The sequence below is a fragment of the Chelonia mydas genome, chromosome 7 (assembly GCF_015237465.2).
Source record: "Chelonia mydas isolate rCheMyd1 chromosome 7, rCheMyd1.pri.v2, whole genome shotgun sequence".
Taxonomy (NCBI): domain Eukaryota; kingdom Metazoa; phylum Chordata; order Testudines; family Cheloniidae; genus Chelonia; species Chelonia mydas.
The window spans coordinates 35,099,027-35,123,510 of NC_057853.1; the positions used below are offsets into that span (position 1 = coordinate 35,099,027).

At 38.1% G+C, this 24,484-nt stretch overlaps 1 protein-coding gene across 2 annotated transcripts in view; it reads right to left on the minus strand.

Moving 5' to 3' along the window:
- The window catches only part of HDAC11 (histone deacetylase 11), a 67,542-nt gene that overhangs the window by 31,868 nt on the left and 11,190 nt on the right, over nt 1-24,484 (minus strand). For both annotated transcript variants that reach the window (XM_037904724.2, XM_037904725.2), the window contains exon 4: nt 8,617-8,733. In XM_037904724.2, the coding sequence (XP_037760652.1) occupies nt 8,617-8,733 (117 nt within the window). The remainder of the gene's footprint in view (nt 1-8,616; nt 8,734-24,484) is intronic.

Consider the following 24,484-nt stretch of genomic DNA (forward strand, 5'->3'; position numbering starts at 1 on the left):
TAGCCAAACTGAAAAGTGCAGAAAATATGAAAAAATTGTTCAAATTGGTAAAACTTCCAACGTAACAGTAGGAGTAAGAATAAATAGTGTTCAATCCTTTTTGTATCATTCCAGTTTATATAACAATCCTCCCAACAACACATTTAGAAGCTCTAAATAACTGCAAACATATTGATACACTTGAGAAAACCTGCAATATGCAAAGTGTCCTGGGATTTTTTACAAAGTAACATTTATAATGTTGAGCGTCATCAATCCTTTTCCTCAGATACCTGGAAATGGTGACCATTGCTCTTTTGCGTACCCAAATGTCATTCAAAGAAGGGGAAGAATCAACAAAGAAAGGGCACACTATGCTGGAATTAGGAAACTTGAACTTTTAAAAGAAAAATGTGAAATATTATGAGCAAGGAGCAGACAGAAATAAAGGAGCATTTCTGCATTTGAAGGCAGACATTATTTTCTTTCACTACACTGATGAGTGATAAATTATAGGTACTTGAAGTGTCAAATATTTTTAAAGGGCATATTACAATTTCTAATAAAATAAAATTATTTCCCCAAAATGATGGAATGAAAATTGCATTTGCAAGGGGAACTGGAAAGCTTCAAAGTGAGAGACAAGGAACTCTTCCATCAGTAAGATTGGTCCTTGGATACCTCCAGAAGATTACTTAATATTTAAGAAATCAGTGGGCGGGGGGGGCCATTTTACTACCCAAACACTGTCAATTTATCCAGATTAGATCTTGAGGAGGAATTACTGAAGGGAAGGACCCACAAGTCACAGTGCTTCTCCACTACCTCCTCATTCAGTGTACTTCCCAGGTATTTCTCATGAAAAAGAAAAAAAAAAGGTCCCTACAAAGTCAAAAACCATCACAGACTGCAAGAGGGACTAATGAAATAGTAGTAACCCTGATGATAACACTTGTGACAGCACTGGTAGCAACAGAAGGCACATATTTTCTATTTCTGAATTCTTAAGAACATATGTATCAGAGGGGTATCCGTGTTAGTCTGGATCTGTAAAAGCGGCAAAGAGTCCTGTGGCATCTTATAGACTAACAGACGTATTGGAGCATAAGCTTTCATGGGTGAATACCCACTTCGTCAGATGCATGGACAGAGCACATGGACAGTCGAGGCCTTTATTTAGTGCTCGACGCAGGCAGACACTATGCTTTTTAGAATTGGAATGATATTGCTATGATGAGAGCTAGAGAAGGCTTGGAACATAGTGTAATGGAAATCATGACCAAAAAATGGCCACTATTGTTATTTATTATTTGTATTACAGTAGCAGTAAGAGCCCCACTGCGCTAGGCATTATACAAACACAACAATCCCAGCCCCAAGAGCTTACAAAGTGAGCAAAGCTCTTCCAGATAGCCATATTTATGAATACCGAATAGACCATTTATGAAATGACATCAGAACTGTCTATCGTGATTCACATCACACAGCAGAGATCAGTGCAAGGCTCCCAGGTAGTGCTGCAGGACTAGCCAGAGGCAGTGACAGAGAGCCACTATAGCACTCAGAGGAAACCCACTACTAGGGAAATAAAAAGAGTTTTAAGCAGCATGGCAAGGGCCCTCTGACACTCATGGGCCAAGGGAATTATTTTTCTTTCCCTCCTCCCCACTGTAACACAAATGCTGAAAAACTACAGGTCAAATTCTATCCTCAACTATCCCTATGCCTTCCCATTGTAACCAACAAGGTTGCATGGATGTACCTGACGCAGAATTTCACCCTATTTGTCACGGACCAATTTGCAGGTCACTATATTCAAGTTGCTTATTTTAGACTTGAATGGCATCTTATAAAGAGGAAACTAAAGTCCACATACAGTTAAGTCTTCACCTTTCACACACTGGTCTACATTTGCCTTTTCCACTTTGGGCACTGAAAATAAATACTAAAGAAGTTACACTTGTTTCTACCTCAGCTGCTTTTATCCATATTAATAAAAGGACACATCTCATCAGGATCCCAAAATTTGGACAATGACTTTATCACTTTCCCTCTGCACTCCTTGTTAAGCAATCTTTTATGAATAATGTAAGTAAAGGATAATATTCCAGATAGTATGCCTACTTTTTCCACTTTTCAAGGCAGCTTTGGGCTGTCCAACAGCATGAGAAACTGTTACACCAATACATTTAAGCTCAAATTTATTCTTCTTCAATCTTTAAGGAAACACAGTGAAAGTAGGATATAATAAAAGTGTAATGGAAAAAGGAAATAGAAGTTGAAGACCAGAGAGGAGAAGAAAAGTTATTGGGAGAACATGGTCAAAAAAGGTCAAGATATTTCTTGATGTTAAAAAGAAAGGCAGACCTCACACCCTATGATATCAAAACTAGGGCTGCTGATTAATCGCAGTTAACTCACACGATTAAATCAAAAAAGTTAATTGCAATTAATTGCACTGTTAAACCACAGAATACCAATTGAAATGTATTAAATATTTTTAGATGTTTTTCTACATTTTCAAATATATTGATTTCTATTACAACACTGAATACAAAGTGTACAGTGATCACTTTATATTATTTTTATTACAAATATTAGCATTGTAAAAATGATAAACAAAAGAAATAGTATTTTCTAGTTCAACTAATACAAGTTCTGTAATCTCTTTATCGTGAAACCGTAACTTACAAATGTAGATTTTTTTTTTGTTACGTAACTACACTCAAAAACAAAACAATGTAAAACTTTAGCACCTAACAAGGTCACTCAGTCCTACTTCTTGTTCAGCCAATCGCTAAGACGAACAACTTTGATTACATTTACAGGAGATACTGCTGCCTGCTTCTTATTTACAATGTCACCTGAAAGTGAGAACAGGCGTTCACATGGCACATTTGTAGCCGGAGTTGCAAGGTATTTACGTGCCATATATGTTAAACATTCGTATGCCCCTTCATGCTTCAGCCACCATTCCAGAGGACATGCTTCCATGCTGATGATGCTCGTTAAAAAAATAATGCATTAATTAAATTTGTGACTAAACTCCTTGGGGGAGAATTGTATGTCTCCTGTTCTGTTTTACCCGCATTCTGCCATATATTTCATGTTATAGCAGTCTCGAATGATGACGCAGCACATGTTCATTTTAAGAACTCTTTCACAGCAGATTTGACAAAACGCAAAGAAGGTACCAATGTGATATTTCTACAAATAACTACAGCGCTCGACTCAAGGTTTAAGAATCTGAAGTGCCTTCCAAAATCTGATCGTTATTGAGCAGAACCCATCATTAGTAGGACATATGTTCTCTTGAATGGTGGTTGAAGCATGAAGGGATATATGAATCTTTAGCCCATCTGGCATGTAAATAACTTGTGACACCAGCTACAACAGTGCCATGCGAACGCCTGTTCTCACTTTCAGGTAACATTGAAAACAAGAAGCGGGCAGTTTTATCTCCTGCACACTGTAACCAACTTGTTTGCCTGAGTGACTGGCTGAAGTAGGACTGAGTGGACTTGTAAGCTCTAAAGTTTTATATTGTTTTATTTTTTTGTACATAATTCTACATTTTTAAGTTCAACTTTCATGATAAAGAGATTTCACTACAGTACTTGTATTAGGTGATTTGAAAAATACTATTTCTTTTGTTTTTTACAGTGCAAATATATATATAAAGTGAGCACTATACACTTTGTATTCTGGGTTGTAACTGAAATTAATATATTTGAAAATGAGAAAACATCCAAAAACATTTAAATAAATGGTATTCTATTATTGTTGAACAGCATGATTAATCATGTGATTAATTGCGATTAATTTTTTTAATCGCTTGACAGCCCTAATCAAAACCCAACAACTTGTAGCAGTACAAAAGTGTGGAGAGTACCCCTGGCCCCAGCACTGCCTAGGTGACTTGGTAGTAGAAGCTGTCCATCCTATTCCACAACCCACAGCAGAGAGCAGAGGGAAATGGGACCTTTATTTTCAGGATGAGTGTAATCTCCACAGGAGAATCAGGACCTCTTCTGCCACTTTTCCACCTTTGTTAGAAATTTATGTAAAATCTCTCTCCTTTGCTAAATTTCCCAGTTTGCTACTTGATTTCATGATCTACTATTGTTATTTAATTCTCATCTTCACCACCACGTTAGCAACGCTTCTGCCAAATGTATGTGTATGTATATAGGTACCTATTTTAAACTGGTCAGAGTATTTTGTGTCATTATGAAAATGTAAGTCACATCAGAATGGCTAAGCAATTATGCTGTTTAACTTGAAGTCTTGAAAATCATCAAACAGTTTTTGCAACACATTTGAGCATGATTATGTAGAGAACAGATTCAAACTTTACAAAATGCTTTAGATGGTTAATACCAATGACTGGTAAGCAAATGAATCTTTCACAAAGAGAATTACTTAAGATGCCATTCTGTGCCTAAAATTAATTAAGTCATATTGTCAAAAGTGATTTCTGAATGTTCACAGTAGACAATCATACACGTTAAATGGTTGTCTGAGCCCACCCACCAGCTATCCATTCTACTTCTTTCCTGAATACCTCTAGATGACTGATTCCAACAACTGGCAGGAAACTGGAGATTCTTGACAAACAAAGATGACATTTCCTTTGCAGAATTAGGGAAAGCAATTTGTACAGTTTACAGCACCAGTGAGCAGAAATTTTAACAAGGGAAGGCAATTAATTTTTTTCATGTTTATAGAGTGCTTGAAAAGATAGCGTTATATAAGTGTCAAATAGTATTATCGTTAGTCCCTGTACTGGACATAACATTTTGAGCATTAACCTGGGAAGAAAAACATGAAAATTTTGTGAATAAATGCTAAACAATACTGAAAGTAAGAATTCAAACACTATTTAGATTTATCTTATTAAATAAGCATGTGTGTAGAAAATTATAGTGCTTCCCCCCAATCATCTATACTTCATCTAAATAATAGGGTAGTTATAATGTCGCTAGTTCTGCCCTCCTGTGATGGAATTTTTACAAAAAGGATACTGGCAATCTGCCCTAAAAATTAAAAATGGGAATAATTCTGATTATAATATTATTTGTATTGCAGTCGCATCTAGGGGCCACAACCAAGATCAGAGCCCCATTGTGCAAGACACTCTTACAAACATAACGAGATACTGTCTCTGCCCTGAAGATTTTACAAATCCATGGCCCCAATCCTGCAATAATTTACGCACATGCTTAACTTTAAGTACTGTCAGCAGGCCTGCTGAGCTCAACAAGCATAAAGTTAAAGCATGTGTGTACGTTTTGGCAGGATTGGGAGTAAACTGGAAAGACAAAGAAAGGATGGGAGTAGAAGCAGAGACACAGAGAGGTAAGGCGACTTGCCCAAACAGACAGCAGGTCAGAGGCAGAACAGTGCCCTTGGTAATATTGCTTACATTTTTTTTAAACTTAAATTGGCTAAAAAAAAGAAGTTAAGTGTAAGGCAGTTCAAAGTCTACCTTGACTTGACAGGGAAAGCATTCTGACTTCAATGTGAGAACTCTTGAATGAGGCTGAGTGGATCAAAAGACAGGTAATGGGGATATAGAGTTTCCCATCTCTAGGCCACTGGGTCAAATCCAGCCCAGGTTAGAAACCAAAAAAGGTAAATACCCATCTTGAGGCTGTTTATCATTAGAATACGTAATTCTATCATTTTCTGAAGTTCTTTCAGTTACAGTTTCTGCATTTGCAATGCAGACTCTAAAAATACATGGTGCCCTGTGCAGCCTGAACACTATGTCGTTATCGAATTCTAAGAACACTACAGATTTTTCCCTCTGGCAAATGCTAATTTGAAGTATTTTTTCAACAGTAATTAATTAATAATACATTCACAATTAAATATTAATGACAAACTCCTCTGGGAACCTAACTAGGTTCATTAACATCAAAGAGAGCTTTCCCCGTGACAGCTGTGGTAATTTCTTCTTGAGTATCTATTAATGACGCAGACATTTCTTTAGAGCTATGGGCCAAATTTTGCCCTAGGTTACATTTGCACAGGTCCCACTCACGTTCATGGGCACTATGTACATGCCTGTCAGGGATGTAAAGGGAGAATTTGGCCTTGTGTCCCTATTACGTCAAAAAGTCCAGTCTAAAGACACCACACTCTAGAAAACCAAGCAAGTCCTTTCCACAGTGCTAGTAGTTATGTTCCTTCACACCAGGAATGCTTCTTGACATACAAGAATATGTTGCTATTCTTAAAACATGCATAAATCTGAACAAACACTTAATATAGCTTACTGCAAGCCCACTGTTTGCTGTAAGCCTTGACAGACAATTGTGCCACATAAACAAAAACACATGGGACAAGATATTTTACTCTATGAATTTTAAATTTTAGCGGACACACCATTTTTATAGTGCAGTCTCCTTTCTTATGGTACTATCAACCCTTCTTTTGGGTATACAGCATCTTCCAAAGCTAGTAATTTTAATTAATTTTAAGTTTTTAATTTTATTTACTTCTTGAACAAAGTGTGAAATTAATTTCCTATTTTGCTTTAAATAATACCCTCTTACCGCTTTTAGCAGGGGAGAACCATGACTGGATAGCGGGGAATGGGAGAAGCCCAAAATGCATGCCTGGCAGGAAGAGAAGCTCTGCCACCCCCCAAATGGCAGTTCTCTGCTTAGCTGTTGGCTTGGCAAATGGGTATGGAGGCAGCTGATTGGCTGCCGGTTGCCCCCTCCTATTTAAACTACACTAGGATTTTCAAAAGCCTCTACTCTCTGGTCAGTTATCCCGCCCTCTGTCCACTTAGTTGTAGATAAGGAGTTGTCCTGCTTATGATGTTATGGGTCAGACTGATTGCCTGTTTTTATGGATCAGAAAGGAATTTTTCCCATTGGGCCAGAGTGGCATGGGGTCTGGTGACTTTTTTGCCTTCCTTGCAGCCTCTCGGAGGCTCAGTTGGGATAGAAACGACAGGATTTGAGGTTCATATAATGCTGTTAAAATTACTGATTCATCACCACTTGCAGCCAGTGTCCAGCATGGGTAAAGGCTAAAAGGGCCGGCTTTCAGTTGTAAACAAGACCCAGGATTGCACACTTGCACCATGCGCTCACTGGGGTAAGGAGGAAGGACGACCTTGGGATCTAGGCAGACTGAGATTCCCCCTGCCCAGTCTTGGGGCCTCTGTTACTCCACCCCTCCTTAAGCCTTTATGTGTTATTTGCATCTTCAATTAATCTTTTATATTATTCACCAACGGAAGAATTTGAAAAAAAATGCATCTTGCTTTTAATGTACAGACTGATTGCTGCAAAGTGCCTTTTATCCCACTGATAGACAATTAACATAGATAACCTCTCAGTTTTGTGAAAATACTGCTGCTGCCTTACACTTCCCCTAAAGCTTCCCAGCCTCCTCCACCTTTCATATCAGCTAGTAAGTTGCAATAGATCTTTTATTCTGATTTCTAGTGCTGAAAGAAAAAGAAGTACACTGCTGAACCTCAAGACAATGCACTTCAATAGCTAACCTTAACATAATTCAGGAATGGCAATGTGGGATTCTGTACCATTCTGTGGATCTTCATTTTAACAGCTAGTTTGGGAAAGGCAGGGGAGGGTGAAAATGCAGTAGATGCAGTGAAAATCTGCTACCACATCAACTGTAAATTTAGATAAGATCATTTATGGTCAACTTATAAACTCGCTGCTACAGTCTGTTCCTGTGAAAAGAGATAGGGAACACCACTATGGTCTTGAAGCACTGCGGTTTGCTTTCTGAAATGTGCTTCTACTCTGACAAATATCATAGAAGGAGTTCGATGGTTGTTGCCTCTCTGATTTCAGTATCAAAATGTGTTCAGTTTTCAATGAAAAAGATGTTTTTTCCCAACTACTAGCCCTGCAAACTCAGCCTTAGCTCAGAGTCTCAAGTGGGTTCTTTCCATCTGGCATATCACCATCTGTAATAAAGGTTCTGTAGGACAAATTAAGCCCTCAGTGACACCTGTGCGACTCCACTGCCTGCAGTGAGGAAGACCAGATGTAACTAATTGGAACTTGGAAAACAATTCTCTTATGATTAAACAGAATACAGCTCACTCCATTTTAGCTGTGCACCCACTATAGTGCTCACAGCAGTAAAAAGCAGTAAAACCTTATTTTAATCATTAAAATGAGCAGGTACGAATTTCTGAATACACAAAATGAACTGTAAGAAGCTGTCACTTCCTCACTAGTTGTATTTCAGACTAGAAACTCATTTTAAGCAGCACATCCTTTTTCTTATGGTATCAGAAAAAAAGAATTGTGAGAGCAGATAACATCCTGAGTAGGGTCAAAAATCTCTCCCTTCTTAGCAGTTGTTTCTCTTTTCATGCCCTCTCGTCTTGATAGAGCTGCTAGGTATTGCAATGTCATGCTGGATTTAGCCACTGTCTCTAGGTCAGATCCTTAACCCTCCTCCTGCCCTGGTCCAGTGTAGGATTAATAAACCCACCCAATCACAGATCCATTGGTACACAAGCACAGACGGCTCTGAATTATAAAATCTATGACAAAAGGGCAATGGTTAAATTTTTAAAAATATAGTTCATTAATTCAAATTGATGAAAGACAGTAGAAAAAAGCATCAATAGCTTACCATTATTGTTCCTCCTGTTTGGGTTCTTAGAGGCTTCAGCACCTTTCTCTGAACAAGGAAATTGGGAAGAAAGAGAACTGGTGGAATTTCTGTAATTGTAGCCACTACAAATGACCACTACAGAAAAAAATAAAGAATAATTACAAATTAGTTTCTGAATAATTTACCTTATCTCCAAACTACTACTTTAATATTCTGTCACAGTTACTATATACTGAACAAAAGCATGTGGCTTTAACATACAACATTTTCTCTCCACAAAAACAGCAATGTCTATAATAGCAATGATTTATATTGGCATCTGAACAGCTTCCTTTCTTTTAGACACCAGCAGGTCTCAAACGGCAATTTATGAGAAACAATGTTTCAAAAGTCAGATTTTGGATTCTTCTGCCAAAGTTTGACAAAATAATTATTTTTTCAGTGATGTCCAAATTTTAAATAGGCTAATAATGTTACAAAAACAACAGTGAACATTCGTTAATGGTATTAATAGTTAGCTGTGCTTACTACATTGCTCAACCCTAAAGGTCAAGAGAATACATCAAATAGATTTGAACTAAGAAGTTTAACACTTATTAATGAACATTTTATGTATTTCTTAGCTTAAACAATCCATAATAATTTGATTATTTTCATGCAAGATCAGGTAACATTTATTTTGCATATTAAACACTCCTGGAATATGTTTTAAGGCAAATGCCGTATTAAATAATTGAGAAAATGATTTGAAGAATTATTTCCAAAATATTTATAATACTTGATCTATTCTACTGAAGAACTTGCTGATATTACTTCTAAGAATCCATACTAACAGTGTGAGGAGCAATACCACATCTAAATATATTTCAAAACCTAAATCAAAGCTAAGAATATATAACATCTACATTTCAAGTTATTACTCAATATTTCATAAAGATATTCAGGTCAATAAATTGGAAACCTTTGCACAAGGATTTTGAGTGGATCCCACACTCTTCACCATAATGAAATTTCAAGAGACTCTGTACTCCTCTGTGATTCTCTTATTTCACCAGCTGTGTGATTGCAACTGGTGGGTGAATTTTAACAAAAGAATAAAACCTATATGCTTATTTAGTCTCCTTAGGTATTCAAATTATGACATCTTACGGCCAAAACCAGTTTAAAGGAAGACTGTAAGTATCATTTATTGGAGTGGCTATGCATTAAGGTGTTTAAAACATAAAAAGCATATAGATTCAGCATTGCTTACTTTGACAGCAGTTCACTTAAGAGTTTGTTATACTTTTATATTGAAATAGATTTCAAAGATAACATATGGCATACACCATGTCGGAAATTGTTAATAACAGCTGTCCATCATTAATACAATTATCTTCACTATCATCTTTTAATGTGGCAAGACTTGCTAAAATCTATTTAAAGCTGTTTTAACTTCTGGTTGGTACTATAAATATAAAGAGCCAATTTCACCCATAGTGCATCTTAAATAGAGTTGCACTAGGCTGAATTTGGCCAAGTATAAAATCTGGTGTCAAGCATTACAGATGGTTGGAAAACGTAAGAACATTTCACAAAAAATGTTTGCCTCCCTTTAATTTATGTTGACGTTTTCTGGCCAGCTCTGTAAACACACTGTAATCCATGTGTAATAATACAATATGTAATCTCCTCCACAATGTAATTTGGCCAAGGAAAAGTACAGCCTTACTATACCGCCCCTTTCATTTGCACAGTGCCAGCTAAGGAGAAAAGCATGAAAGAGACCACAGCTACAACACTGCAAACAGTTATTTACATGAACATTTAAAAAAGAAAAGGGAAAATGGGGTCAGAAAAAGAAGAAATGGGGCACCGAAAAAGAGTCATATCAATGTATTATATAATAACAAATTTGGAATCATGATGCAATCATTCCATCTTGGCATTCTTATGACTACACAGATGACTCAAAGCTTTGCATTCATAGCTAAGGGCAGTTATAGAATGCTTTCAGGTAATTAAAGCCCAAGAACTCTCAATGTTGGTATATGCTATATATGTTCATTTTATTCTAATTAACAGAATACTTGACTAGATATTTAGCATAAGATAAACATAAATCATGAGGAAAGTCTTCAGTCCTGAAAGATACAGCTAAAACTGGGAAAATATACATTTTATTGAAATTGTTTCTCACAAAGATTATAAGAGTCAGGAAATTAGTGTCCTTGATCATATTTTGACACAGTTCTGCTCACATCCACCCCCACCCCCAATATACACAGCAAGACTTTTAATTACTATTTTAATGTCCCCATCACCCCCCACCCTTTGGAGCATAATATTTGAAAGGGATAAAATACATTCGAAGTTCGGGGTTGGACTAGATGACCTCCTGAGGTCCCTTCCAACCCTGATATTCTATGATTCTATGCTCAGATGCTTTTCTTGTTACTTCCAAAATTTATTATCCTGCCCTTCCCCCACCCCTCATTCTTACAGTTATTAGCTGTGTGCATTAGAAACTGAAGAAAAGAATATACCACTTCATAATTGTGTTTTACAGTACATGTTCATCATATTGAATGACTTTATCAGGTTAATAACCCTAAATATGAAACAATAAAACACATATAAATGGGAATGTTACCAACCCAACCATCTGCCCACCAGGTTTTGACCTGCCAAGGTACCTGTGGGTCATCCCTGAACCAGCTGCAAACAAGACAGTGTAATTGTTTGGCCAATCTTTTGAAATGGGGTTTTTCTAATGACCCATGATGTAGATGCCGTCAAATTCAGGCTATGTCGCATAGCCTTAACAAGCACCCGTTGACTTACTTCGAAGTCAGGCTCTTCACCTGGCTGATGACGATGCTATCAAACGGTTCGGCACATTGTCCATATGCTGATGAATGGGAATGTAAAGGTTTATGATACATGATATGCTTTAAATGTTCATAGGAACATGTCTGATAACAAAGAGCTTCTAAATAAGTTTGTTTTGGATGACTTGTCCACAGAATCCTATTTGTAAAGCCAAAGATGGCATTTTTACAAAACGTATTTTCATTTGTTTAGGATTAAATGGTTTTCACGTATGACAGGATTTATCATTATGAGGCGAAGATATCTGTATGGGCTGGGCTCAAAAAACCCACTAATCTTGGGCACGTGGAACGCTTGCCCTGGTGAATGAACGCACCTGTACCAGCAACTTCAGCTGAACTGAAGCTTACATTAAAAAAAAAAGGGGGGGGGGAGGGACTTTTAGACCAATATGTAATTAAAAAGCTGACTTTCTGAATGCATGCCAAGGCAATGTTAGCTTCCTGAGTCTGCACACAGTTCCAGTACCTCTGCTGATGTAGCTGTTCCCCAAGTCTTTCATATCTACTAGGTACATTTAATCCTCCAGTAGGTGATCAGGAAGTGTTTGAAGCACTGTGTATTGGTTCAATGTACACCACCCACCGCAGAATGGGCAGTATTTTATCATGTTTATCCGCCATGCAAGGCTTCCCACTGCAACTACATATAGGAATGAAAAGGAGATAAATTCTGCTTTCCTATGTGCTTTCTATAGGAGCTGAGCAGTAGAATGGCGGATTTCTTGTCAGACTTGTTTGTGGCTGCTACACACAAATCTAACAAAAGAATTTGCTTCATAGCAAACAGCCCTTGTTACGGTAATTCCAGATAACTACGTTTAATAAGCCTGCTTCTAAAAGCAAATGGCTAACACAGGCAGCTATATGTTTGTTTTAAGGGTAAAGGAGAGCTGTGAAACTTATTTTTCAATTTATCCTATCCAAATGGTTCTCCTGTTAAATATTTAATTGGACCTTGATCTTCCATATGGTCTGAAAAGAAGCAGTAACAATAATTCTTTGTATAAATTCAACACAGAGATTTTTACCCCCTGATTTTTGTAGACTTTTCTCACAAACCTTTAGGACAATATGGGGACCACATTTTCTATAGGCTAAGGTTTTTTATGTGTTTTAAAATAATTATTCTCATTATGTTTCGAGCACTTCTGGTTGCAAATATAACAAGTATAAATGCTGCTGTTATAGTGCTGACTAAATATATATCACTGGGTAATCTGAAATTTTCCATACACACATACATAATATTTTTAATATATGAAAATATCAAATGAATCATGTCCTGAATGTAAGCACTGGCTCTGGTCACATTTGGCAGAATAGTTAACACTTTTTATAAATATATTAATTTCATAAAATTAATAAATTATTATGTATTTCACTGCAATGGGGGAGCTGGCTAAAATAACACAAAGGATGTTGGGATATAAGATACAAAATATTCTGAGATATTTGATCATTGTCTGCAGCTTCAGGCCAGCCCTGCCATCAGAACTTCCAAGCTCTCTGCTGTAGAGCTGGGAGCCTGGAAGTCCTAGGACAGGCTCCCAGGGCTGTGGCTCGAGGGCAGTCTGCAAGGGCTGCCCCAGCCCAGGAACGTGAGAGCATCCAGATTCCCAGGCCAGCCAGCTCACTATGATTCTAGCTGGCCCAGAAGTCTGAAAGCTCTGGAGTCCCCAGCCTGGAACTGCAGATTTTAGGAGCAGAGCTGGGCAAATAGTTGATTTTTCAGTTCAGCCAGCAAACCAAAAAAATCAGAGGCAATATTCAGTTTGGTTCCAAAAAATGTTGGGAATTTGTCAGCAAATTGGAAATTGCTCTAGAGCCTGGTGATTAAGGCACTCGTGTGTGAGAAAGGAGATGTGGATTCAAATGTTCCCTCGGCCTGATTCAGAGGATTAACTTGAATCCACATCTCCTACCTTCCAGGTGAATGCTTTATTCTCACATTCTCTCTCTCTGTGGCCCAATTAATTTTTAAGTATTTATGCACAGCAGAACAGCTTCAATAGGAGAGACTGAGACACACTCACCTTAGAAGAAAAAATAGCTTGGTGGTTAGGGCCCTCACCTAGAAAAGGGGGAGATCTGAGTTCAAGTCCCTGCTCCAGAGTGGGCAGTCAAACCTGGCTTCTCCCACATCCTAGGCAAGTACCTTAGCCAGCGAGCTAAAGTTTATGAAGAGAACAGAAAGACATGCATTCAGTTCGCTGATCCTGAAAAATTTTTCCTCAGCCAAAACTACTGGGTCAAATGTGCAATAGTTTTGAGTTGACCGAAACTGCATTTTCCAGTGAATAAACTACTTCTTCCAAAAAATGTCACCCAGCTACACATGGGAGCCCCAGCAGCTGCTATTAGCAGCCATGAAACTGATGAGAATGTCAATTTCACTCAGCAGCTGTTCTGGCTGGGGAGCAGATTTCATTATATAAACACTGTGTTAGTATTTCCAAAAGGTGTGGGTTTTAGGCAGGGAGGGGAAGGATTGCTGGTTCACAGAATTTTTAAAAAAAATTAGATTCATTCTGATTTGGAACTAAATCAAATTTCAAAAATGCAAAATTTCCTGCAAATTGGAAATCATATGTTTTGGCCAGCTCTACTTGACAGAGACGTCTTTTTACTCAGGGCCTCAGTCTTTTATTGAGGGGTGGACATTTCTATTAATTGGCACTATCAAAATGCTTATATTTGTTGTTCATGTGTCCCATATAAACTGAAAAATAATATTAAGATTGGAGGACTTCTTAGTGAAAGTTACACCTTTATGAAATACAACTTTACCGAGCCACAATTTTCAATTCATAGGGTTTTTCAGCTCAAGGTTCATCATTTCAAAGTGGCCCAGCTAGAATGAATGCTAATCACACAATGCTACTTTACTTGTATGGCAATATTTGTAGTTACACCCACTCGGCATCATTTACACACACACACAACTTGAAAGTGTCATACTCATTACATACTGCACATGTACTTGCAAGCATAATTCCTGCTTTTTAGAAGTGCAAAAGCATGCCACAATTTGAAAGTCTAACTCCATAATCAACACTGGAGTAAGCACAGTAAACTTTCAATACCAATAAATTAAACCCAATTTAGATTGTTTCCATGTACTTATGGGGCAAGCTGTCTAATGCTACTTTGAAGCCACAATTCTATCACGAAGAGACTTCCTATTATAAAAATACCTTAGTACCACATCAACATTACAAACAAAAGCACTAAGTGTACAGAAAAAATCAAAATGTAATTACAAAGGAAAAGTACAGCGTAATAACGGATAACGATAATGATTTGCATACAACATGTAGCCAATGTAGTCATTCTAGCAAGACATCACAATTCAATGACTAAATAATGAATATTTTATATTCATAGTACTTTATGTGCATAGCAGAAGCGCAAAATGATTTACTGGATACCTCTTGAAAGCCCTCCAAGATATGGTTCTGTATGCGTATAAAAAAATTAAAGAGAAATATATTCAAACATTTGGAATAGATGGTAACTCGAGGTAATTTAATTTTCCAAACTGTCAACTGGCCAGAAATATCTGTCTTAATGACAACGCTCTTTATTAATTTCTTCTGATACGGAACAAAAGGACAGACATTATATAGTAATCTTAGAAGCCACTGTACTTTCTGCATTAAGCTTATCTAGATAACTAGATTGATATTAAAAATCAATACATGTAACTATTTCTTTGGTAGACATTTATTCTCATTCAGTCATCATCAACTTTTAAATCCTATTTCCATTCCTTTATACACTATACTTGTTGCATGTAACTATGGAACTTGCCTCCAGTCAAAATGGGTCCTGTGTCCATAAGAGTAACAAACTGCAAGTTACCTATAGACAGCAAACACTGCACTCGATGTGTCTTCATTTTTCTCTTATGTGCTCTTCTGTGGTTACAAAGCGTACCTAACCCATTTTTATTTGTGCTGATAATGCTACAGGAATTTTTAAAAGGATTCACCATATTCTGCTCAGAAGTGGGAGTAAGTAATTTTCTGAGAGTAAGAATCCAGTTGATGTTTTATTTTTAAATATTTCACTCCCTTGCTGTTTAAGAGAGGTAAAATAAAAGCATGTATTAGACAGACCCAGTACACCATTCACCATTTGAGCTTTTCTTTTGCTGCGAACACCCAAATGAAACTACTTGACAGTATTAAGTTTGACTCACAAAATAGTATGCACCACCACTTCAGGATGTTAGCTTTTAAGAGTTCTTCACTTAGGCCTAGATCCTGCAGAGACTTGACTTATTCATTTGCTTAACTTTAAACAGTATGAATCATCTAATTTACTCATTCACTGAGATGTGTATAAAGTTAAGCACATGCATAGAGGCGTCCATCTTTAGCAGGATCAGTTCCTTAACCTATACAAAACACCAATTTATTATAATGGAAAAGGTTAAAATATTTCCAAAATTTCTATCTACAGCAAGCAGTACCTAAGACTTTGGAGATCAAAGTTAAATCTAAACAAAAGAAACAGAAAAACAACTTCAATGGAGAGATGTCACATTAAAGCAGACAGCATGAGGGTGATCAAAAGCAAACTTTGGTATACCATCTTTCATGTTATGCATTCAAGTACTACAAACCACTACTTTTAACAGCTCATTAATTAAAATAAGCCAATTAAAATAATATCTTAGATGTTAAAAATAAAATGGTATTCATATCTTCAGTGGATTTCTGAAGAGAGTACCAAGTTCAAGGAAACAGCAGATAAAGGTTTTACACCCAAAGGTCTGAAGCCAATCAACTACACATTTAGAATCTTATTAGGAACCAGACACTAAGGTCTTGTCTTCACTTGAGGAAAAAAGTTGTGTTTTAACTCGAGTTAACTAACACATCATAAAATCCTAGTGAAGATAAGGCAGTTTGCTTTTGTCACGAGTTAGGCTGAGTTAACCATATGCTTCCATAGTCTTTACCTTGCATACTACCTTGTGTGACAACTACAAACTGCCTTGTCTTCATTAGGGTTTTATTTTGTGTTAGCTAACTCGCATTATTTAAGACAAGTTTTTTTCCTAGTGAAGACACAGCTAAAGGCCCAATTTATTTTCATCAGTGCTAAGAACCTTTAATTCCAAGTGAAATCAACAAGAAGTGTGAGCACTCAGCTCCTCTGAAAATCAAGCACTAAAGTAATATTATACTTTTTTCTGGGGGGAAAAAGTGCTTCAGGTAAAAGCTTCTGCAGAACTACTTGCTTTATAAGGGCTACAGACCTACCACCAGATCTTGCCGTTTCACAGTTGCACCTCTCATTTTGCAGGTTAGGCTGCAGGAGAGATCTGCATAGGTAGGATGGTAGCAATAGTTTTAGTTAAGGTTGCCTAAGTATTTACATTACATTACCATTTTCATTCCATCATAACATACCATTTTTGACTCTTTCAACTATTATTCTTCAATTTTTTGTGAGGAAAATATTGTAAATTTCCTGGGATTTACATATGAATTTTTCAACCTTTTAAAGCGGTTATTCTATGCATCTCAAATATAAGCTTAATAAAGAGAAAATTTATATACAATTCTTGTGATTTTTTTGGACAGTTTTAGCATTGAAACAGAACAAATTTGAAAACTGACAGTGAAATTGCCTTCATTGACGTGAAATGCCTTTTGAGTCTTCCAGTGAAAATTGCTTTTGATTTAAGTGTGTTATGAGGGCAATTCATGCAAGCTTTTTTATACTTTGAACACAGCTTTTTTTAATCTTTAAAACACCTTTTACCTATATTCTATGCAAAGGAAAGTTATGCTGGGCATGAGTTCACTGCAGACTCTTCCATAGGACCCCTTTCTCATGAAAATGGGTAAAGATTTCCCAACAGTGGTCCAACTGGTTTGCTGCACAGCCCTTGCTGGTGGCTTACATAGAAGTCACTGGTCACAAGACACAGGCTCTCCTTATTTCCAGCTGCTTAAATAGTGTTAAAGACAGATAAAAATATATAAATATTTTTCAAATATTATTTTTCTATGTAGGTGATTGTTGTCATTGCTACAGGACTGTTAAATAATCGCAAATGAGAGGGGTGATGTCCATGAGATACCCTCTTACGATATATTCCACTATGAAAATATACGAAAAACCTTGTTTTTAGGATAAGACTTAAGAGTATAATGGCACGAGGTACTGCACTCTATTTCCACGGCCTGCTATAGGAACTGAGGTTGCAAATAATCTCCCAATATCTTCTCAGCACCTGACTGGATTAGGCCCAGCATAAAGCCATAAGACCCCTGCCACATTTGCTTGCAGTAAACAATGAATCATAGAAAGCTCAATAAGCGGGTCTCCATGATAAGCATCGGAGCTTGTCAAAATTTCTCAAAATTCTACATTTTGACAAAAAATTTCATTCATTTGGCATTTTGACAAAAAAGGGGGAACATATGAAATGGTTATGAGTTCTTCCTCTCTGCTATTAACAAGCTTAATTCAGAACGAACTTTGCGCAAGACAGAGTGTTAGGGTGGTGTCTAATAAAGCAGTTTCAGGTAATGGAATTTCTTTTTTTCTATTTACGAAACCTAGGAAATGCCATTAAAAAAGCATGTGAAGAGAAGATTAAGATGGCATATATACGCATTCAAAAGTCAAGATGTGGTAAAGTTAAAGTTAGCAGCTTAACTCTACCCTCTTGTACTTCTACTTTACAGTATACTCTAATTCAGTGGTTCCCACACTTGTTCTGCTGCTTGTGCAGGGAAAGCCCCTGGCGGGCCAGGCTGGTTTGATTACCTGCCGCGTCCGCAGGTTCAGCCAATTGCGGGTCCCACTGGCCGCGGTTCTCTGCTCCAGGCCAATGGGAGCTGCAGGAAGCGGCGGCCAGTATGTCCCTCAGCCCATGCCACTTCCAGCAGCTCCCATTGGCCTGGAGCAGTGAACTGCAGTAACTGGGAGCCGCGATCAGCCAAAACTGCGGACACAGCAGGTAAACAAACTGGCCTGGCCCGCCAGGGGCTTTCCTTGCACAAGCGGCGGAACAAGTTTGGGAACCACAGCTCTAATTGCATGATTACAGCCCATTTCTCACATAATACAATGTCATCTTATGCAATATTTTCTACATTCATCTGAGGTGTGCAGTAAATGAGACAGGGTTGTCCAGAAGCCCTTATTGCATCTTTCATGTAGATAGCTTGAATTCTGGCGTACACAAAGTAATGCCCAGCACTATAAAATGTTGCACATTTATCTGAAGTTATAGAGAAAAAATGTATATGATATTTATTGCATTTGTGAAATGGTATCTGCTCATGTAAATAAGACCACCGTAATGTACATGTACAAGAGATAGTTAAAACTGTGCATAGAACTTTAATCTTGACATTTCTTGTCTTGAGTGATTAACCATTCACCCTTAATGTTCTCTTACTTCTTAAAAATGGGATTTTATTAATATTCTTAAGATAGAGAACAGTTTTTCTCAGTGATTCTTATGGAGCCAGATGCCAAAGTTACCTGACAAAGGTATCTTATGTACTGATCAGTAAAGCAAGTATCCAAGCGACTAATGCCAGATGCCCAAAGTTACAAAGCAAAAGCCTGAGTAGTAAAGCACACTAGACCGAACTAGTGACAACCCCAGCCAACGCCAAATGTGAGAGAATACTTCCACCACCTTTCAGTGTACATGTTTTACTTATCTATAATTGAGCCTTCTTCTTTAATTGAATTTCCATATATATATAGTCACACTTCATTACCCTACAAATAATATTTTCTGCAGGAATTCCTACCGATCTTAATATGATAGCTATTTGCTCAAGAGTCTAGGTGACAGTCAAAATCAATTAACTGATTTCAAGAACTTTTTATAAAAGTTAAGAAAAGTAAATAACCAATGCCCATTACAAAAAGTTTGTCAGTTAACACCAAAAACCAATGTAAAAAAGTCAAGGTGAGAAAAAAAAACATGATATATCAACCATGCTTATTAAAAACAGAGAGAGTAGGCATCATAATGACACAGCTGCATGATCTGAGGGATTTTCAGACAAAAATCTGTAGGAATTTGGAGCCACAGAGAAATAACTTAAAAAGAAAAGGAGTACTTGTGGCACCTTAGAGACTAACAAATTTGTTTGAGCATAAGCTTTCGTGAGCTACAGCTCACTTCATCAGATGCATATATACCATGTGCAAATTACCCACAGAAAAGTTTCTGAAAGATTGCCATAATTTCATAGCAACAAAACAATGTGTGTTTGTACAACAAACACAGACAATGGAATTTTTTATACTGAATTGTATAATTGATTGCTCTCCATTTCCTGTTGTAAATAACATGTGTTTCATAAAAGACATACATCAAACTAGAAATCAGAGCTTCTGGGACTTGGTGGGGTTTTTTGGCTAAGAATGACCAATTTGGGTTTCTACATACAAAAAGTTAATAAGTTTTTGATAAACTTAATTTGTAATTATATAAATTGATCAATTGCTCTTACAGCCTAAGGTGTGGAACAGTCTATGTGTCATAACACTCCCAGAAGAACACCACCTTGCATTCCACTGACACACATGCAAAAGAGTGATCCATTTTGTGTAGGTAATTTCTATTACAGTATTCACTCAAACATTTACAGATCCAGACTAACACGGCTACCCCTCTGGTACTTGACACTCACACATGTTATTGTAAAACAGTAAATTATTTCTATTTTGTGCATCCCAGAAGTGTAAGATTTATAGGGTGCCAAATATTTCTTAGGCTTACTGGTGCTTATTTCCTTTTGAAATTTCAGAGTGCTGATTTGAAGTAAATGGATAAAGTATTTCTTTATATAACACAAATATTGGAGCAAGATGGATACAAATATCAAAGCTACATTTTTCATAATTCATTTATTGCTTCAGGGACTGAAAGCCTTCCATGAAAATCTCCAGGGCCATGTTTTGCAGCTAGAACTGTGCTTTTACTAAAGGATGTGAAGGCAAACCCATACATCTCTGGACAACTTTTCAGTTAAAGATATACAGATACTAAAAAGCATAAATTATTCCACTTAAAAATTCAATTTACAAGAGTTCTTCCTGATCTGTCTCCTCAGTCCTAGCTTATCTCCCCTCCAACTGCCCTTCAGCCTGTTTTCTCCCCATCAAAAGATCTTAGGTCAGCCTCTTTGGCTGCTACTAACACAGTGAAGAGACACACCTGTCTCCCCACAACAGTTGGAAATTTTCCAGGGGCTCTCTATCTCACCTTCAATTTTGCTACAGCATTCTCATGACTGACACTCCACTCTTCATTCCCAGAAATATAAGCAGCTCTCATTGCTCATCAGAGCATGGGCTTAGATCTGCTATTTGTAGATCTGTCTTTCACTTGTCTGAGTTAAAAGGCAGTTAAGCAGACTTTGTGTGGGCCTTTTCACACCAGATCTTAACACTTTTACACTTTCAAACTGTAAGTCCTTCTAGCAAACTCCTTCCAAGCAACAAAGAGAACTCGGGATAGTTCACAAGTCACGCCTCTTGATTTCTATAGCTGCAGGAGCCATACAGACAGGAAGAGATGCCATTATCCTGTGCATTCAGATGTGACTAGACTATTAGCCTAATGGAACTAGCCTTCTTTGCTCAAGACATGTTTGAAAACCATATTTGTTTTAGGCAGTAGGGGGCTATGAAGATAAATGAATCTTTGTTTATCCTGAGCCTGGTCAGGGCCATTGTTATCAGAAGTATTAATAGGAATTCATATGCAACCTTCCCTCACAAACAAACAAAGAACGTGTCTCTGTAATAATGTAACCTCTTTCCACAGCTTTGTGTTGAACACCACTACCTTTTGTTCAGGGGCATTGTGTACGGATATCTAGTATTTTGAGAAAGATACGGCCCACAACCTCCTGGCTCAGGGACAATTCATCTGACTCCACTACCAAACAGTTTACCCAATCTGTAACTAATTTTTCCTTTCTTGCTAGTTAGGGGACAAGGAGCACTCACTCCCAACACCAGTAGGGCTTCCCAGCACAGAAGGAATGTTCTGATACCCTCTGATTGTTTGTAAATAGGGTGACTTGCTTATCCATTTCCATCATAATTACCCTTTGGGCTACTAGGCTTCTGAACGTCCTTAGTATATTTAGGACTGCACTTTCTCCCAGAACATTTATATGTAGCTATGGTTCCTAGACAAAGTACTCTGAGTGTGTAGTCTCCCAAGTAGGTTTTCAGACCCAAAACAGGAGTGACCCTGATCACTACAGTTTTGAAGTCCATTCATAATTGCAATTTCTCCCTGTACTGCCACCATCCCAGAGAGGTAAGGAGATCAATTGTCAATCATGTATAAGGTGAGAATCTGTAGCTTATGACTAAGGCTGCATGTCTGTCACAGAGGTCATGGAAGTCACGAATTCTGTGACTTCCCGTGATCTCTGTGACTTCTGCAGTGGCCAGCAGCAGCAGTTTGGGTGTGTGAGAGGGGGCTCAGGGCTGGGGCAGGGAGTTGGGGTGCGGGGCAGTGCTTACTGGCGTGGGGAGCTCCCCAGCTCCCACTGGCATGTACCTGCAGCTCCTAGGTGGAGGGGCCAGGGGGCACCACGTGCTGCCCACGCCCGCATGCGCCGCTCCTGCAGCACACATTGGCTGTGGTTCCCAGCCAATGGGAACTGCGGAGCCAATGTTTGTGGCGTGAGCAGTACGTGGAGTCCCCCTGGCCGCCCCTCCCCCGAGGAGCTGCTGGGACATGCCTGTCGGAGCTGGGTAGGGAGCCTGCCAGCCCCGCCAACCCTCCCACCCCCCAGCACCAGCAGGGGCCCCGGGTCGTGCGCCACCACCCGCCCTGCTCCAGCACCAGCGGGGGTCCTGGGTCGCTGCCTGCCTCCCACCCACAGCACGGGTCCCATGCTATACGCCACCGCCTGCCTCCCCCCAAGCACCGCTGAAAGTCCTGGGCCACACCCCGCCCCAGGACCCGCAACACCGCGGCCCAAGTTTTAGTTAGGGGTATATAGTAAAAGTTATGGACAGGTCAAGGTCATGGGCTGTGAATTTTTGTTTACTGCCCATGACCTGTCCCTGACTTTTACTAAAAATACCCGTGACTAAAAGATATCCTTACTTATGACCACTGAGACCTCAGAGTCCACTGAGATCGATGACTGTAGAGCTGTCCTCTGCATATATATTAGAAACACCTCTATGGCACTTAGAACCATGCTATGCACGTGGTGCCTCCTTCCTTGCCTCAAGAAATTATTTAATAAATGTATGCTGGGTGGTCCTGTGGAACCAAGGCTCAATACTGAGACAAGCTCTGGTAAGAACAGAATCAATAAGGCATGAAGCCCCAAGTGAGACTATAACAGGTGAGTCAAGAGGTTTAAAGATCAGTAGGAAGCAACATGAGCGACCAACACCACATGAGGAAGGGAGCCACTAAGCAGATGAACACAGGGCTCAAAAAATGAGATTTCAAGCCTGCTTTTATTGTCCAAAAGCAATGACGGCAAACTCAGAGCAGCTCCTTCTGAATTACAGCATATAAGATCATTATTTTCTACTTACAAATACCGTTGGAGAGTTTCTAAATTCACATTCTATGTCACCTGTATTCATCTATCTCATTCTGTCCACAGCATCTGATCTAGTACATTTTCAAAGAAAGGTATGTCAACAAAAATAACCTTTTTACAATTAGAATAGTCAGTAAACATTCTCTATTCAGTATTAATATGTAGAGATATCAACTGGCATTGTAAGCCTTCAAATACAGATGGCAAGCAAGATTGTAATTAAGGTCTCTCTCACCCTTGAGCACACTTGTGTCTTTCTATTCTTTTGTATTCCAGTGCCACATACGTGTCTTGAAGTATGAAGCCTCTTTTTTCAACAGACTGGCACAAAGAAATCCCTAAACAAATGCCTTCCTAAAATTACATAAAACCTGAACCCATTAAGCAATTATTATTTGTAGAAGAACATCTAGTATAGTATATTCTATTTTAATGCTCTATTCAACATTTACTCTAACTACTATAGCACTTTAAAATAAAATAGAATTTACCCTTGTAAAGACTAGAACCCTAGAGCTATGGAGGAAATTAATTGTGTTTCAAATGTTACTAATTTCCTTATGCTCACTTAAATTTGCCAAAAAGTCATTTTGCCTGGAGCAAAAGAAAAAACAAAAATGAGTACAATTAGTAGGATGACTTCAACATGTTAAGTACATTGCAGAAGAGAATAAGACACAACCAACTAGTTACATTAAGTCCATTCCAAGTGATAGAAGTATTCATGGTAAATTCTACATTTGAGCCCTCTCCTTTTAGAGCAGCCCACCAAAAGTCTTCACTCCTGCTATCAAACTACAAGGGCAAAACTCACTTTGTTTAAGTGACTGGAAAACCTAAGTATTGCTTTTGATTCTATACATTTTAGGGTGACATGGCTGTAAAGGAAAACCAACTCCTGTAGTCTATGTAGCACCACAGTCTCTCTCATCTTCCCTTCCATATTTTGAGTCTTCCACCAGAGCCTTTAATCCTCTTCCCACACTTTCCATGACAAGGGTAAATTTGTTTACCATGCTGAGGGGTAGTCTACATTCTACACAAGATTATTCTATAATGCGGCTGGTAGTAGCCTGATTACCAATTGCTTTTAGGCTTATGAATTTTTCTGATATACTGAAAATACAACGCTATTTTGTCCATTGTCTTTCATAAAAGTATATTCCAAAATGCTTTACAGAGAAAATATAGTTACTAAGTTAAAACAAAAAATTCTAGCAGATGGATAAGGGGATTTAAAAGGCATTTTCAAGTGGATTTTGAAAAATAAATGGAAAGTCTAAGTTCAGAGCCAAAGAAAAGCTGTCCCAAATGCCAGGAGCTATGCATAAGAAACATCTTGTACCAACAGTGGCAACACAATAGGATGGGACAAACAGGAGGCTGGTGCTAAGCACGCACACTGAACAGTGAGGTAAGCAGACATGTATACTG